Source organism: Lagopus leucura, unplaced genomic scaffold, assembly GCF_019238085.1.
Source record: "Lagopus leucura isolate 7727_CA_CO unplaced genomic scaffold, USGS_WTPT01 Super-Scaffold_100008, whole genome shotgun sequence".
Taxonomy (NCBI): domain Eukaryota; kingdom Metazoa; phylum Chordata; class Aves; order Galliformes; family Phasianidae; genus Lagopus; species Lagopus leucura.
This window is the reverse complement of record NW_024962265.1, coordinates 33,628,661-33,642,534: the sequence shown is the minus strand read 5'-3', so window position 1 is coordinate 33,642,534 and position 13,874 is coordinate 33,628,661. Positions and strand designations below refer to the sequence as shown.

General features: G+C 39.5%; 1 protein-coding gene across 1 annotated transcript; it reads left to right on the top strand.

Annotated features, from left to right (window-relative positions):
* Window positions 1-3,195: 3,195 nt before the first annotated feature.
* Window positions 3,196-9,733, top strand: IL26 (interleukin 26). The gene is made up of 5 exons (XM_042872343.1): window positions 3,196-3,366; window positions 3,775-3,831; window positions 5,214-5,345; window positions 9,505-9,570; window positions 9,647-9,733. The coding sequence occupies exons 1-5, from the start codon at window positions 3,196-3,198 to the stop codon at window positions 9,731-9,733; spliced, it is 513 nt and encodes a 170-aa protein (XP_042728277.1).
* Window positions 9,734-13,874: the final 4,141 nt, after the last annotated feature.

Here is a 13,874-nt window from a genome sequence, read left to right as displayed (position 1 = left end):
CCTTTCCTTTCCTTTCCTTTCCTTTCCTTTCCTTTCCTTTCCTTTCCTTTCCTTTCCTTTCCTTTCCTTTCCTTTCCTTTCCTTTCCTTTCCTTTCCTTTCCTTTCCTTTCCTTTCCTTTCCTTTCCTTTCCTTTCCTTTCCTTTCCTTTCCTTTCCTTTCCTTTCCTTTCCTTTCCTTTCCTTTCCTTTCCTTTCCTTTCCTTTCCTTTCCTTTCCTTTCCTTTCCCCCCAAACCATAGCAGTGTGCATGCAATACTTAAGCAAGAGCTGCTCTGCTGATTGTTGAAGATGTGTTAGTGAATGACTGGGTGCCCATGTGCTGAGTTTGCATGGTTAGTCTAGGCCCTCATGTCTGAAAAGTCGGCTCATAAATGTTTAGTAATTGTCAAAAATCTGTACCAGCTCCAAAGTCTCATACTACTTCAGATAGTGAAGAAGGTTAAAAGGAGACATTCTCAAGTTCTGATGGGTATTTTGTGCCTACCTATATGACTATATTCATTACAACCATGTTCCAAAAACTGCAGAATCTTCTTTGGATGACAAGAGATGCTCCATTCCGAACTTCTATCTACGATGGAGGTATTAGGACTTTTTTGGGGAAAATCTCAATAAACATCATCATTACTTATCAAAACATATTTTGGTGCATAAATACTGCAGCTCTTCATGTAGAATACTGTTTTTCAGAAGACTAAAGTTAACTGAAAAAAATTGTCTACAGGAAGCATAGGGCTAATTTAGTTCTAGTTCTAGTTATGCTAACAGAAAATAAAATCAACAGAAAATGTGAAAGATGAAAAGATTCAGAAGTAAGAGATTAGATGGGGTATTTTATGGATACAGATAAAAAAGCCAACTAAGCTGCAAAATAATAGTATATTTGTTACCTGAAATTGACTGAGAACTTTGTAGCAGTGGTAGATGTATCCATTTGCTTTACACAGACCAAGAGAATTTAGTATTAATAATGTCTGGTAAACTCATATAGATTGAGTCAATTCCATGATTCACAACAAGATGGTGAAGAAAAGATTCCCTCCATGGTGATGTTCCTGTGCACTGAGCCTGTGTTGACGTGGATTGTTGCACTTGTAAATCACACACAGTCCTTTCTGAAACTTAGTCCCCAGCCAGGGCAAATTCAGCAAGATTTTCTTCTCTAATATGTTGGTCATTCTGTTAGTTTTTTCTTATTCTTAGTGGTTTACATCCACCTGCATCCATTTACAGAACTCTATGGAAAACTAGATGGATTCAGCAAGATGTGTGCTGAGTCACCAAGGAAGCTCTCTAAAGCCTAGCGCATCAGTGTAACTACTATAGCACAATGGTAGGAGCTTGCAGAACAGACAAAATGAAACTTGTGGGTTCAAGGGTTTTCCAGCAACAACAGGAGTTTTCAGAGATGTTTAAAATTATTGATTTTCTCGTGAAAAGCCATTACAGTCTGGCTACATGACACATTTATTCCATCTAAAGTAAAGCTATTGATCAGAGAGTACCACACCTTGGAGAAAGTAAGGCAGTTATGCATTTTGACTCTGCTTCTGGTATTGCCTGAGATCCTTCTCTGGGAGCAAAATAAAAGAAAGTGTTTAATCTGCTGTCCACTTGGCTTGAATGCTGGTCTTTAGTGTATCTCATCAAACAAATCTGATAGCATTTAGAGAGCTTAAACACAGACCAGAGATCAAACGAGCACTGAAGTGCATATAGGGCCTCAGTTCTCCATCATCTCCACTTAACCAAAAGTCTTAACTCTCCTCCTCTTGTCAATTCTTTGGTCCTGAGCCACAGGAGCATAGAGTGAAGCTGCTGGAATATGTGGATTGGTCAAGTAGTAAAACTCCTTTCCAGGAGATGTTACAAGCGAGATCCCTGGAGCTGAATGTGACTTCATCTTGACTGAGAATGCAGGCATATTTATTTGCATAAATAAACAGTGGGATCAATGCTGAGGGTAAATTTACTATCCAGCTTGTCTCATCCTTTCTCACAAACCTGCTATCACTGTAGGTGGAAGAGTTGGCATGCTAGACCAGAAGCTGCTTTCTCCTATTTCTATCATACATAGAAATGGGGGTCATACAGGTCATTGGAGTTTTGATGGCTGACTTCACCAGTTCATTATTTTATAGCCTCACACTGATGGTATCACTTCAGGATTTCTAACTCCATCCTTGGTGTGACGTTCCTTGTATGAATGGAGTGGTACCAGAGATGAATTTATCCCAGTCACCCAACTGGGATGGACAGCTCTGTTATTCCCAGCATGTGGCAGGCTCAAAAGCAGGCCAGAGATACAGACTGCCCAATTTCTGTTTGGGCATGAGTGTAGAAAAGCAAGCATCAGACTCTACAGTTTTAATTTTATAACCTTCCTGGTGGGTAGGTTGGGACCTCTCATGTCATTTCCTGACCTTTACTTGGTGTGCTCTTAAGGAAGCTTGGTAGCTAGGCATGCCCTGGTGCATGAGGAGAGCTCCGACTGGAGCCTGGCCTTTCATGATGCAAACCTGCTGCTACTACAGGTTCAAATCTTGCCCCAGCAAAAGATTCATTAAAGCATTAAAATAAGCAGCAAAATCCTTTGCTACTATCTGCTGTATACCTGAAATACACTTCACAATGGACTAGACAATGAAGAATTAAAAGCAACATAGTCTAGCTTCCTTACACATAATGGATTTTCAGAACTATTTTAGTTTAAATTAGCAAAGATTTTTTTGTCTCTGGGCCACTACATGTTAGAAAATTGCTGCCATAAAGTTTTGTGGAAAAATAATTTTAGAAAATTCACGTTTGGTATAATTTGTTATGAAACCAAACTAACCCAACTCAAACACTTTTCCTTCAAATGACCACCGCTTAAGAGAAAGACTTCTCACATGAGAGGGAAGTTCTACTTTCTTGGAAACCTTGACCCTGCTGCCAGTAAATATGGAGATATCGTTTAGAAAACGTCACAGATGATTGTGGTAAAACTTGTTGAAAGTGGAGCAACATCTATAAAAAAGCCCAGCAACAATACTAATGAGCCAGCACACGAGCATTAGGTTATCTACATGAGCATCTCAGTGCAGAAGCTGTGTTGAGGGTTAACAAAATTAGGTTAACCTCTGTAATCTAACCAGTCTTGCTGTATCACATACGCTGCTGTGACTGTAGAGCACGAAGATTTGGGAGTGAAGATGAAAGCGTATTCTATTTTCAGATCTGGGTATTTGTTAGTTCTACTTTGTCTTTTCTCTGTAGAAGGCAAAAAGTCACCTACAGGAAAGCGTACCTGCCGGAAAGGACTACTCTCCCAAGTGACAGAGAACCTATATACCAAGGCAACTAGTTTAAAATCATCTGTTCCTGTAAGTTGATCCCACTAGCTGAACTTTATTCTATTTACGGATGCTTCTTTGACAGCTTTGCTATTCATCACCCGGACACTTCAGTAAGCTGAATGTATCTCTGTGTTCTTGAGAGAAAAGATAATGCTTCTACTCCTTTCGTAAAGATGGGAAAAAAAGAGGATGTATGGAGAGGTGGGATGAGTTTGCCAAGGTCATGGAAGAAGTTCTTAGGCTGACAGGCTGGGACTGGAACACAGATTTACGGGGACATCATCCTATATCTGAATAAGATCATTATTATTACTGTGACTAGAATACACCTTGGTAGGAAACACTACTGTACAGAATTTTGTACAGATCAGACTAAAATCTCTTTCTCCCTTCCTCTTCTTAGATTAATTAATACTAGAACATTGTATTTTACAGAAGGATCTCATCAAGAATACAAGACTTCTAAAAAAGACGACAAAAATGCTGTTTATGGTAAGAGTTATATTCCTGTTTTTCCTCACTTTTTGCTTTGATTTTCCTTTGATCTGTAGAGATAGGAAGGAATGACAGCTGACACAAAAGTTAGTTGTGTTTAATTGTCAAGTACGCAATGTTTACTAGAGCCATAACTCTAACGGAATTCTCTGCTTCAAGGAAGTGTTACATCTGTACCACAAAAACTGGCTTTCCTATGGGACTTGAGGGGAAAAGTGACCATGGTATGAGGAGAAAGAGGTGGGTGTGGAAAACCTGGCTAGAGGCGTTTGTCACTAGCTGGTTGCAGTGGAGCTCTCCTTGGAGCATTGGGGTGACAGTGTCTACTGCATTGTGAAGGAACATGTTTGTGGTAGCCCTTGCTCCTCCCTTGAATACTTTACACATGTGTGATCCTCTTCAGTAATGCTTTTCAGGTACCATCTCATTCATATGAGGCCCGAGGCCAAATCCACCATCCTCACAGTTGAGGTACCTTCTGTGAGGCTATGTGTACTGCAGATAGTCCAGGGATTTTGAATAATGGCCAGGACATCCAGCAGCCAATAGCTGCTTTGGGCTTAGACCTCTGCAGGTGCCCTAGAAGAGAGAGATTTGATTCCCCAGATGTGATTTGGTGCGGAAGTGAGACACTGAATTTATGGTGTCTATTCATAGGTGACTACAGATGTGTGAGTGGTTTTAGCGTCTTTTATGCAGAGATTTAGTCAGTAGGGCAGACTGGCTCAGTGGAGTCAGTCAGTAGAGACCTACTAGCCTTTGGATCCAGGATTGAAGGATCCTTACTTGCCCATGGGATGTATATGCAGACACCTGCATTTCGATGGCTTAATTTTGCACCCAGTACTTGCTTCAGTTTCTTAAAAATAGGCATATAGCTTTTTGAAATACCTTTGGGTGTCCAAGATATCCCCCAGATAACTAAGGTATTACATAACGTGGTCTCTTCTGGAGAAGCAGCTGGGGCTGGGAGGGATTCCTTTGCAGCATCTTGTATGGCATGGGACACTGGTGTGGAGGAATCAGACAATAACACCCACAATCACACCTACAGTGTGGCTAAGATTATCTGGCTTAACTCCCCTATTGATCTTCTATTTATTCATTGTGCATAGATAGATTTGTTACTATCTCTTCTGTTCATGGCTTATCTTACTGATACTCTTTGCTGTGTCAGTGCAACATCCTCCTGACCTATCTTCAGAAACCTCAGGGGTTTGAAAAAAAGGATACAATGTGATGGGATACTGAAGTCCTTGAAAATATTTCTATTGATTACATGCTTTCTAACCACATGTATTTTTACAAACGTAACATTTCAGACAAAATTTGACTTGTGAGATCTTCATTTGTCAACTCCTTGCCTGCTTTGCTTTCAGACAAATTGTAATGTTCGAGATCAGCTCCTCTCATTCTACATGAAAAATGTTTTCAGTCATCTTGGAATGGAAAGTGAAAAGCTGTACGTTATTAGTGCCTTCCGGGTCCTGCAAGAGAACATGAATGCCTGTGTGAGTATATTACTGAGAGCCAAACTACCTCTATCCAGCTGAAAGGCTAGGAAAGGGCTAGATCATACTTTTTTGACAGCTGAAGAGTGTGATTCAGGATCATGGTGTGCCCTATGCTGCAGAGGACTCAGTTTCCCAAGGGCTTCCCCCTGATCCTGGGGAAGTTTCACACCACTCGTTTCCTTCCAGAGTGTGTCGGCAGGGTTGTGGAGATGCCATGGGTACTCTTACTTACATATTATCTCTACTCTACCACACTGAATCTGGGAAGAGCTGATTCATGAGCAAGTGATTCATAAGCAAGCAGTGGCATGAAGTGATATAGACTTGGGAAAGAGCATCTGTAAAGTTACCAAGCAGAAGGGACATGGGAATACTGGTCAACAGTCAGCCGAACATGAGCCAGCCATGTGCCCAGGTGACCAAGAAGGCCAAAGGCAGCCTGGCCTGCATCAGAAATTCAGAAATAGTGTGGCCAGCAGGGCTAGGGGAGTGATTACTTCCTTGTATGAAGCACTGGTGAGACTGCACCTCAAATTTGGGTCCCTACAAGAAGGATATTGAATTGCTTGAGTATATCTAGAGAAGAGCAGTAAAGCTGGTGAAGGGATTAGAAAAGAAAACATACGAGAAGTGGTGGATGGAATTGGAACTGCTTAGTCTGGAGACAAGGAGGCTGAGGAGAGATGGCATCATTCTCTGTAGCTATCTTGAAAGAGAAAGTAGGAAGGAGGGTACCAGTCTTTTTTCTCAGGTAACAAGTTATAGAATGTTAGGCAGCATCCTCATGTTGCAATAGGAGAGATTTAGACTGGTTACCAGGAAGAATTTCTTCACTGAAAGGTGAATTGCAAGGGGATCACTGAGGGATATAGTGGAGTTGCCATCTTTGGACATGTTTAAGAGATGTGTGGGCATGGTTCTTAGCTACATGGTTTAGTGGTGGACTTGTAGTGTTAGGTGGATCATTGGATTTGATTCCAAAGGCTTTTTCTAACATAAATGATTCTATGATTCTATGGTTCTATGACATGGGACAAACCACAGAGGAGCAGTTTTCATGTATTGGTTATGCAGTTGAAGCTGCTGCCCACTGGCAACATGTCCCAAGAGTGAATTGAGGTGTCCTACCAATACCATGTCATCATCCCACCTTGCACATGACACCAGGACAGTAGTTAGTACACATTTTTGCATGTGCAAATATGCACATAAATTAAAGGGTGATACTAAAATGACCCGATCACTCATAGGCTGGTTCTCTTCCTCTTCTTGTCACATACATGCTAGGCTGCAGAATGTCCTGTTAGGCCTTACCTCCCAGCTCCTCTTTAAAGGGTAGGTGAATAGGAACAGGGTAAGCTTTATCATCCACAGCCATTTTTTCCCCTCCAAATCCTTTAGTCCTTACAAGTAACAGTGTCACAAAAAGTGAAATGTGAGTTAGGCTTTAATGCAACCATGAACAGTCAGGTAAATATTTATGCTAGTTTTAAAAAGTGAAGGCAGAATGAAAAGTCAACAAAATGTTATTGAATTACAGTATAGCTTTGTCTGATTTGAAATATGTGGTAGCATGTAAGAAAGGGACAGTGGTTCTTTATGCACACAGATATTTGCAGTTCAAAAATAAACAACTTCAGACAACTTGCAATGCTGTATCTCAGAACACAACAAAAATATTTGTGTAATGTAAAAATGTTCAGAGCTCAATGGGAGAAAACTCCCCCATTTCTCAGGTTCAGTGTTTAAGCCATGTTACATAATTGTAAGCATTATTCACAGAATTCTGTTACAATTATCTGTGTCTGTCAAAATTCCAGGTATTAGAACAATACAACAATACAACATAATTGAATGAAATTCCATTCTTATCTAGAAAATTGTCTGAAAATTATGCCTCATACAAGAGTCAGTACACATAGAGGAGTTCAGACTATGAGCTATGACTCAGTTCAGCACATCAGTTATTATGACGTGCCGTCAGTAACTGGAGCTAACTATATAACTTAGTAACCCTTCTGTTTCTGTGCTCTATGGAGACAAAATGCAGTGCATTTCCCAAAGATATTGAACTCTTTTCACAATTAGTGCCAGTATTCTATCCAAGACAAATATAAACAAAACAATTTAAATTTTCCAATCTTAAATATATATATATATATAGGAAAGAAAAGACTTCTTCTCATAGAAGGAAAACAGTAAGAGTTCAGAAAATGATGACTTGTCATGATTTTCTAGGAGACACCTCATTTCTGGAAATGGTAGCACTTTAAAAATATTTTTTTATTAGTTCAAAGTCAACAATAGAAAAAAAAAACATTTGAAAGAATAACAGAAATTGTGATCAGAATGAAAGTAATGAATCTTCTTCTAATACTTAGTTTGTGATTTCTCCACTGTATTATTCCCTCATAAACTTATGGATGAATTCTTTAATGTTCATTGTATAGTTGAACTGTAAGATGTTTGTCAGAAGGGATTTCCACCATGGCAACATACTTGCATAAGAAATGCATCATCTTTCCTGGGTCAAGTTCTTTATGCAAGTGAGGGAAACAGTGACACCTTTACGTACATACCCACCCTATATTCTTTTGTGAACTCTGTCTCTAATTCAGCCAAGTAGACTGGCAAGCCCTATGTGAAAGTCCTAACAATATTTGGTTCCAAACAATTTCCAAAGACTTTGTACTACATTATTGTCATCATTTTCACCTTGCTATTCTTTTTTATCTTTCTTACTGTGTCCCCCCCCCCTTATATTTTTTCCAATAACGTAAGAGCCCAAGTTCTGTTTTTCAAAAATGCACAGGTACCAAAATCTCTAAGCCCCTTTTCTGCAGGGAAATCAAGCCCTTTCACTTAGAGTATGACTGCACTATTAAAGAATTCTACATTTTTTCTTGGATACTGGGATCATCCATCTGCAGCACCACTGTCCTCAGCAAAAGCCCGTTTACTTGCTCATTTTTCCTATTGAGATGGCAACAATGTGAGAACAGCTGCTGCTTCTGGGGATATTTCTACATCAGTAGGAGGTTGAAGAAGTTTTTTTCTTGTATTTGAGTGCAGAAAGGCAATACATTGGCTGTAGGATTTTTAATATTGCTCTATCATTGCAAATAGAGCTGATTGTCTTTAGTAGAGATTGCAGCGTAGCTTGAAATGAGCAAGCTTGCTTTCTTGCTCATTTGTTCACTTGCTCTGAAATACTTGTGTGGAAATTTGCACCATGCAAACTGACCTTTAAAAAAAAAAGGCATACAAAAAACCAAAAAACAAACCAAAAAAACCCACATCATAAAGAACTGCCCTAGTTAGAAGATTGTTAAAGGCTTAAAAACGCGAGTTACTTCTACTCACATTTTCAGTTTGCAAGGTGATTTTATCATACATGGAAAGCAACTTGAAAAGAAAATTTGCACTCCTTTTTAAAAATTCTGTTTGAAGTGGAAAGATGGACGTCACATATTTTTAAATGAATTCAGGACTTTTGCCTCTTTTCTTTTCCAAAATGCTGGCTTTGCTTGTAAACTGGAAAATACCAGATATGTCCACTTTTTCAACAGTAGGATTTTTCCCTTGAAGAGCATAGAGAGTTGGGGAATCAGGTAGCAGTGCTGAAGGTGTTGCTTAGAAAGTTTATCCAGAGTGCTCCAGAAAAAGCAACCAGAAAAACACAATTGAAAGAGTTATGATGCACACCTGTGAGCATGCAGATCAGGCACAGTGAGCAGCTGATGGTGGCACAGATGTCGGGGCACCCTGGGGCCATGGGTGCCAGTCTGGTGATCCCGTGGCAGTTGTCAGGCTGCCAGGCTGAAAATTCTAGTTAAAGGACATGAGCCTTACAGCTAGGTTACACCATACTAAAGCTGTCACTGCCACTGATATAAAGACCCTTAAGATAAATAGGAAATTTGCAATATGAAGGCTTGGTGATACCTATATTACGGTTTTTGTAGTGTGATCTCAGTTTTCCAGACAGCACACAAGTAAAACAACACTTCTGTAATAGCAGGAGGTGCTGATTTCACACATTTTACACATAGTCCAATGGTGCCACACAGTGGGTTTGTCTCTTCCTCACTGCTTTTTTATTTCCATCAGCACCCTTGCTGCAACAAGCTTTTTTGGTTTCTTCTCATCCCTTCAGCTTCCATGCGCTCCGTCCACAAGGTTAACTTCTGCTGTCAAAAATATAAAGAAAACATTTCTTAAGGTAAGAGCAGGAGGTATTGGCTCTTGCTTTGGTGGTGTGGGTGGTTTCACTTCTGATGTCTTTATCTTCTTGACAGCTTGGGGAAAAGGGAGTATACAAGGCCATCAACGAGCTTGATATTCTCCTTCCCTGGATTCAGGCCTACATCCAAACCATAGTATGAGGAACAAGGAGGTGACTGAAAACACGTCATCTCTATATTAAGAACAGATCCTTACCCAAAAGGCCTGACAAACAACCATGTGCTGGATGTACGACTTGCCTGGCAGCAGCACTGCAACACTGGAGAAGAGCTCTTGTAAAAAAAAAAGCGGAAAGAGGAACTTTCAAGATCTTTCAGAGTTGTCTTGGCAGCTATTCCTACCCTCAGTACAAGAGCAGCCCCTTGAACAGTTACAGCATGACGCGCTTTGTGTCCTGCCCACCAGTTTGTTGCCTCACAGGCACCCCTGGACACACTGCATGAGCCCATCTTGTAGTCTACTACCACAAGGATCAGGATCTAGCCATGCCTTGTGTCACCACTGTGTGATTACAATTTAAAATAACGTGGAACACTTCAGAACCTCCCCCTACAATATATATGTAAACATATTTTATAGATATGTAACTATGCACAACTATTCTACATCTAAAGAAGAAAAAATAAGTATATGCTGCTTATCATTATTATTAACTTAAAGTAATAATTGATACCTAATAAACATACTCCAATTAATGACAAAACCTTGGTCTATGACTCATGCACGACCTTCTCATGTCACACACTCTACTTGAGATCCCATAGTGCAGAAAACATGATTAGTTGATTGCCATTTACTGGGTTTGAAAACAGTTTGAGTGAGATTTGTGGGACATTATTACTCAATTGATTGGTAGCTGTTTCCAAAAGATCTTTCGCATGGTACAAGATAAAAACGGTGTTCTAGTTTTCCCACATTTTTAAAGACTTAGAAGAAATCATCCAAGTAAGAAAGAATTCCTCATCTGTATGATTGAACTTCCATAAGGATGAGATTCTGCAGAATTGCTTGTGAGTCACTGCCCGGTATCCTGGCAGAAAGCATGAGTGAATCCATGAGTGAACTGTTTCTTTAGGAGCCAGAGCTCTATGCTACCTCATGCTCCAGCAGCTCCTTACAACCCCACCTCACTCCTCCCTGCTCACAAACCCTATCTGACCTTGCCTTTCTTATGCCCTGGGGTTTTGCAGGATGGCGGCTTTCTCTTCCAGGTCCTTCCACAGCTATGCAACACACTTGTATTTGCTGATCGCTTGTGGCAATTTTAAATTGCAGTGTGGGAAGTTACTCATTAACACAATATAGATAATTTCAGAAAGAAACAGTACACCTTTGTTTTGGGAAACTGCCAGTGAATCTCAGCAGGAATGGCTTCTGATGGCAATACAGTAGTTTTAAAAGCAGTTTTTTTATTATAACAAATGATCTCAGACAGGTTCAAGTGCTGATCTTCAGTGAGAACACGAAGCAATTACTTTGTACTTATGTTTGACATTAAGAGCCATGCAATGAAGACATGAGCCCTTCAGCGCAAGCAATGAACTGTCATAACACTGGCTTCCTAGCTTTGTGTTCTAGCAATTAACTTCAAGCAACTGTATTCATTACATGTTGAAATGCAGAACATTTTTCTGTTAAAGCAGATGCTCTTGGGAAATACCACTGACTGACTTAAGGTGCTGGGACAGCAATGAAAATGAGAGCTTTGGTGCTTAGAACTCAACTGTCAGTGCTGTGTTACATGGCACATGGGCCTCTAGGTGGCCTTGTGCTGAACTTCAGGCATTGCATGTCAACCGAGTAGCTGACCTGTTAGCATTTTAGGATAAACTCTGGAGATGCTTTATGATGATTTTTATGTAAATATACGCTCATAAAGCTTGTTTCTGCTCACTGATTATTTTCTTATTTTACCATGACATGACAGGTACTTGTTGATCCAGAACATAAGTGAGATTGCATGGAACATGCAGGTGAGGCCAGGAATACTGCCTTCTGCCCCTCCTGTTCCCCATCTAGGCCTGCAAAGAACTTTCTCAAGTGCTCCAGAGGAATACCAGCTCCACCTGAATGCCTGTGTATTTAGCAAGCAGAATAGGATTTAATCTGCTTTATAATTAGTAGTATGTTATGTCACATTATATTATATTATTCCACAATTTGTTTTTTTTTTTTTATTACTAGAAGGAGTTGCAGAATACAACACACCAGGTTTTGTTGCAATAACTTACCAGATCACTGCATTTTATCTGAGCATATTTCATTCTAAGACAAATTGAACAAAATCATTTCTGGCTCTGAGGAAACACCTGAAAGTTACTTGAATCTTACAGATCTTTAAAATTATTATTTCTTTGTCATTCGGGGATGGTAACACCTAGGATATTCACAGGCTAAAATGCAGCCTTAACTTTGCATTTGAGATTTGCAAGTACATTATCTGTATTTGCCTCTGTAATAGGAAAGGAAGATGGACATAAGCTCTGTGCTCAGCACTGGTGTTAAAAAGGAGTTTCCAGAACAAGATAACAACAGCTTTTTTTAAGTTTTGAAGTGGTTTATGATGATTTCTGAAGGTGAGCTTTGTTTTTTGAAGGCATACAGAGGTGACACAGAAGGAAACAGATAGAAATATTTGGAATCTAAACTGTGGGTGTCCGACCTTTCAGCTTGCCTGGACCGCATTGAGTGAAGAGGAATTGTCTTGGGCCACATACAAAATATATGATATAGCTTATGTCTATAAGTAACAAAACTTCTTTTATTTTTTAGACTTTTATTTTCTAGGGCTTTTAAAATCTGGTGAAGAGACATAACTGGATTTTTGAGTTGACTTTCTGATTACAACTCAGTTCATTCCATTTGAAGATTCACAATAATGTACTTATGTCAACTGAAAATGGAGTTGTAAATATACCAAATAACTGATGATTTTTTGGTCAATCTTGACACAAGTTCTCAAATTCCTGTAGCAGAATGGAAAGCAGGGCTGCATATTTTCTGCTGATCACAGGACTGTGTTTATCCAGTGCATCAAAATGCATAACATTATTTGCCACGTTTTGAGTTAGCATTGCACTGTGCCCTCCCTGTGCACAGGGGGTGGCCACAGCATGTGCTGAGCCAGGCTACACGTGGCCCATAGATTGTAGATTGGACACATCTGGTCTAAATGGGTCAGACAGCTGGTTTTTACAAGTTTCAGTTGAGCTTAAGCAGTTTGTCTAGTTACGTAAAAGTCAGTCCTGATTCCTCCCTCCATGTGATGGAAAAATCAGGTTATCATCTTACGGCAACAAGCCTCACGACATGGTGTTCTCACCCTCATTTTCTGCACGGCTCAGGACACTTTGCAGTGTGCACTTACTCGCCTTGTCTATAAAATGAGAGCACCACTGCTTCTGGGGAGGGTGCACGCCTTCGTGCAGGAATGCAAATCACACTTTCAAGACAATTTGATGCTCATCAATGAATACTTAAATATGAGGCCTGCAAAACAAAGGCCTTTGTTTTATAGAGAATTGTTCCAGTAAATGACAGATTAAATATGTGGGCTGCTTAACAACAATTTTGTATGAAATCTGCACAAAAACTTACTAACAAATTACTATTAAGTATATATAACTATAAATTCAAAGTAATATGCTTGTACAAATGCCTATTGCCTTCTAAATCTGGACAAGTAAAGAAAACCTTTTTACATTTTCAGATGAAACTCTAGGTGTCACTCTTAGAAAACGAGACTCATGTTGGTCCCAGTTTACTTTTGACTCTTCAGTTAGTGGAGAAAGTGTTAGATGATGCTTCGAAAGTTGTTTTCTTGTATGTAAAGCTGACATGGATATGTAGAAGATTTTTTTTAAACATTCCATTGCCACAATCTTAAAACTGAAATTAAAAATGCGGAGGAAAAAGGATGGGCATCTAACCAGAGATTTAGGTTTATAAATTTGGTATGAAGTTCCTGCAGATTTCTTAAGAGAGTATCATATGTCACTTCATTAAGGCACAATTCCTGTGTGGCAAATAAAAAAAATATCAATTAATTGCATAAGTCACTTTTTTTTTGCTTTGTGTATGGAAATCCTCAGAAGGAAATGAATGTATGTGTAGTGTTAACTGTCAAGGTTGTGCAGCATGGCTTGTGCAATACACTGTTTTGGTTTTTTGGGAGCAGCAACTCTTCTTAAGGGGAAAAATCATATTTTGTGACTGCTATGAAAATGAAAAATGTGTGGCTGTGCATTAAAATTTTTCACTAGCTTGTAGCTTCTTGAAAAA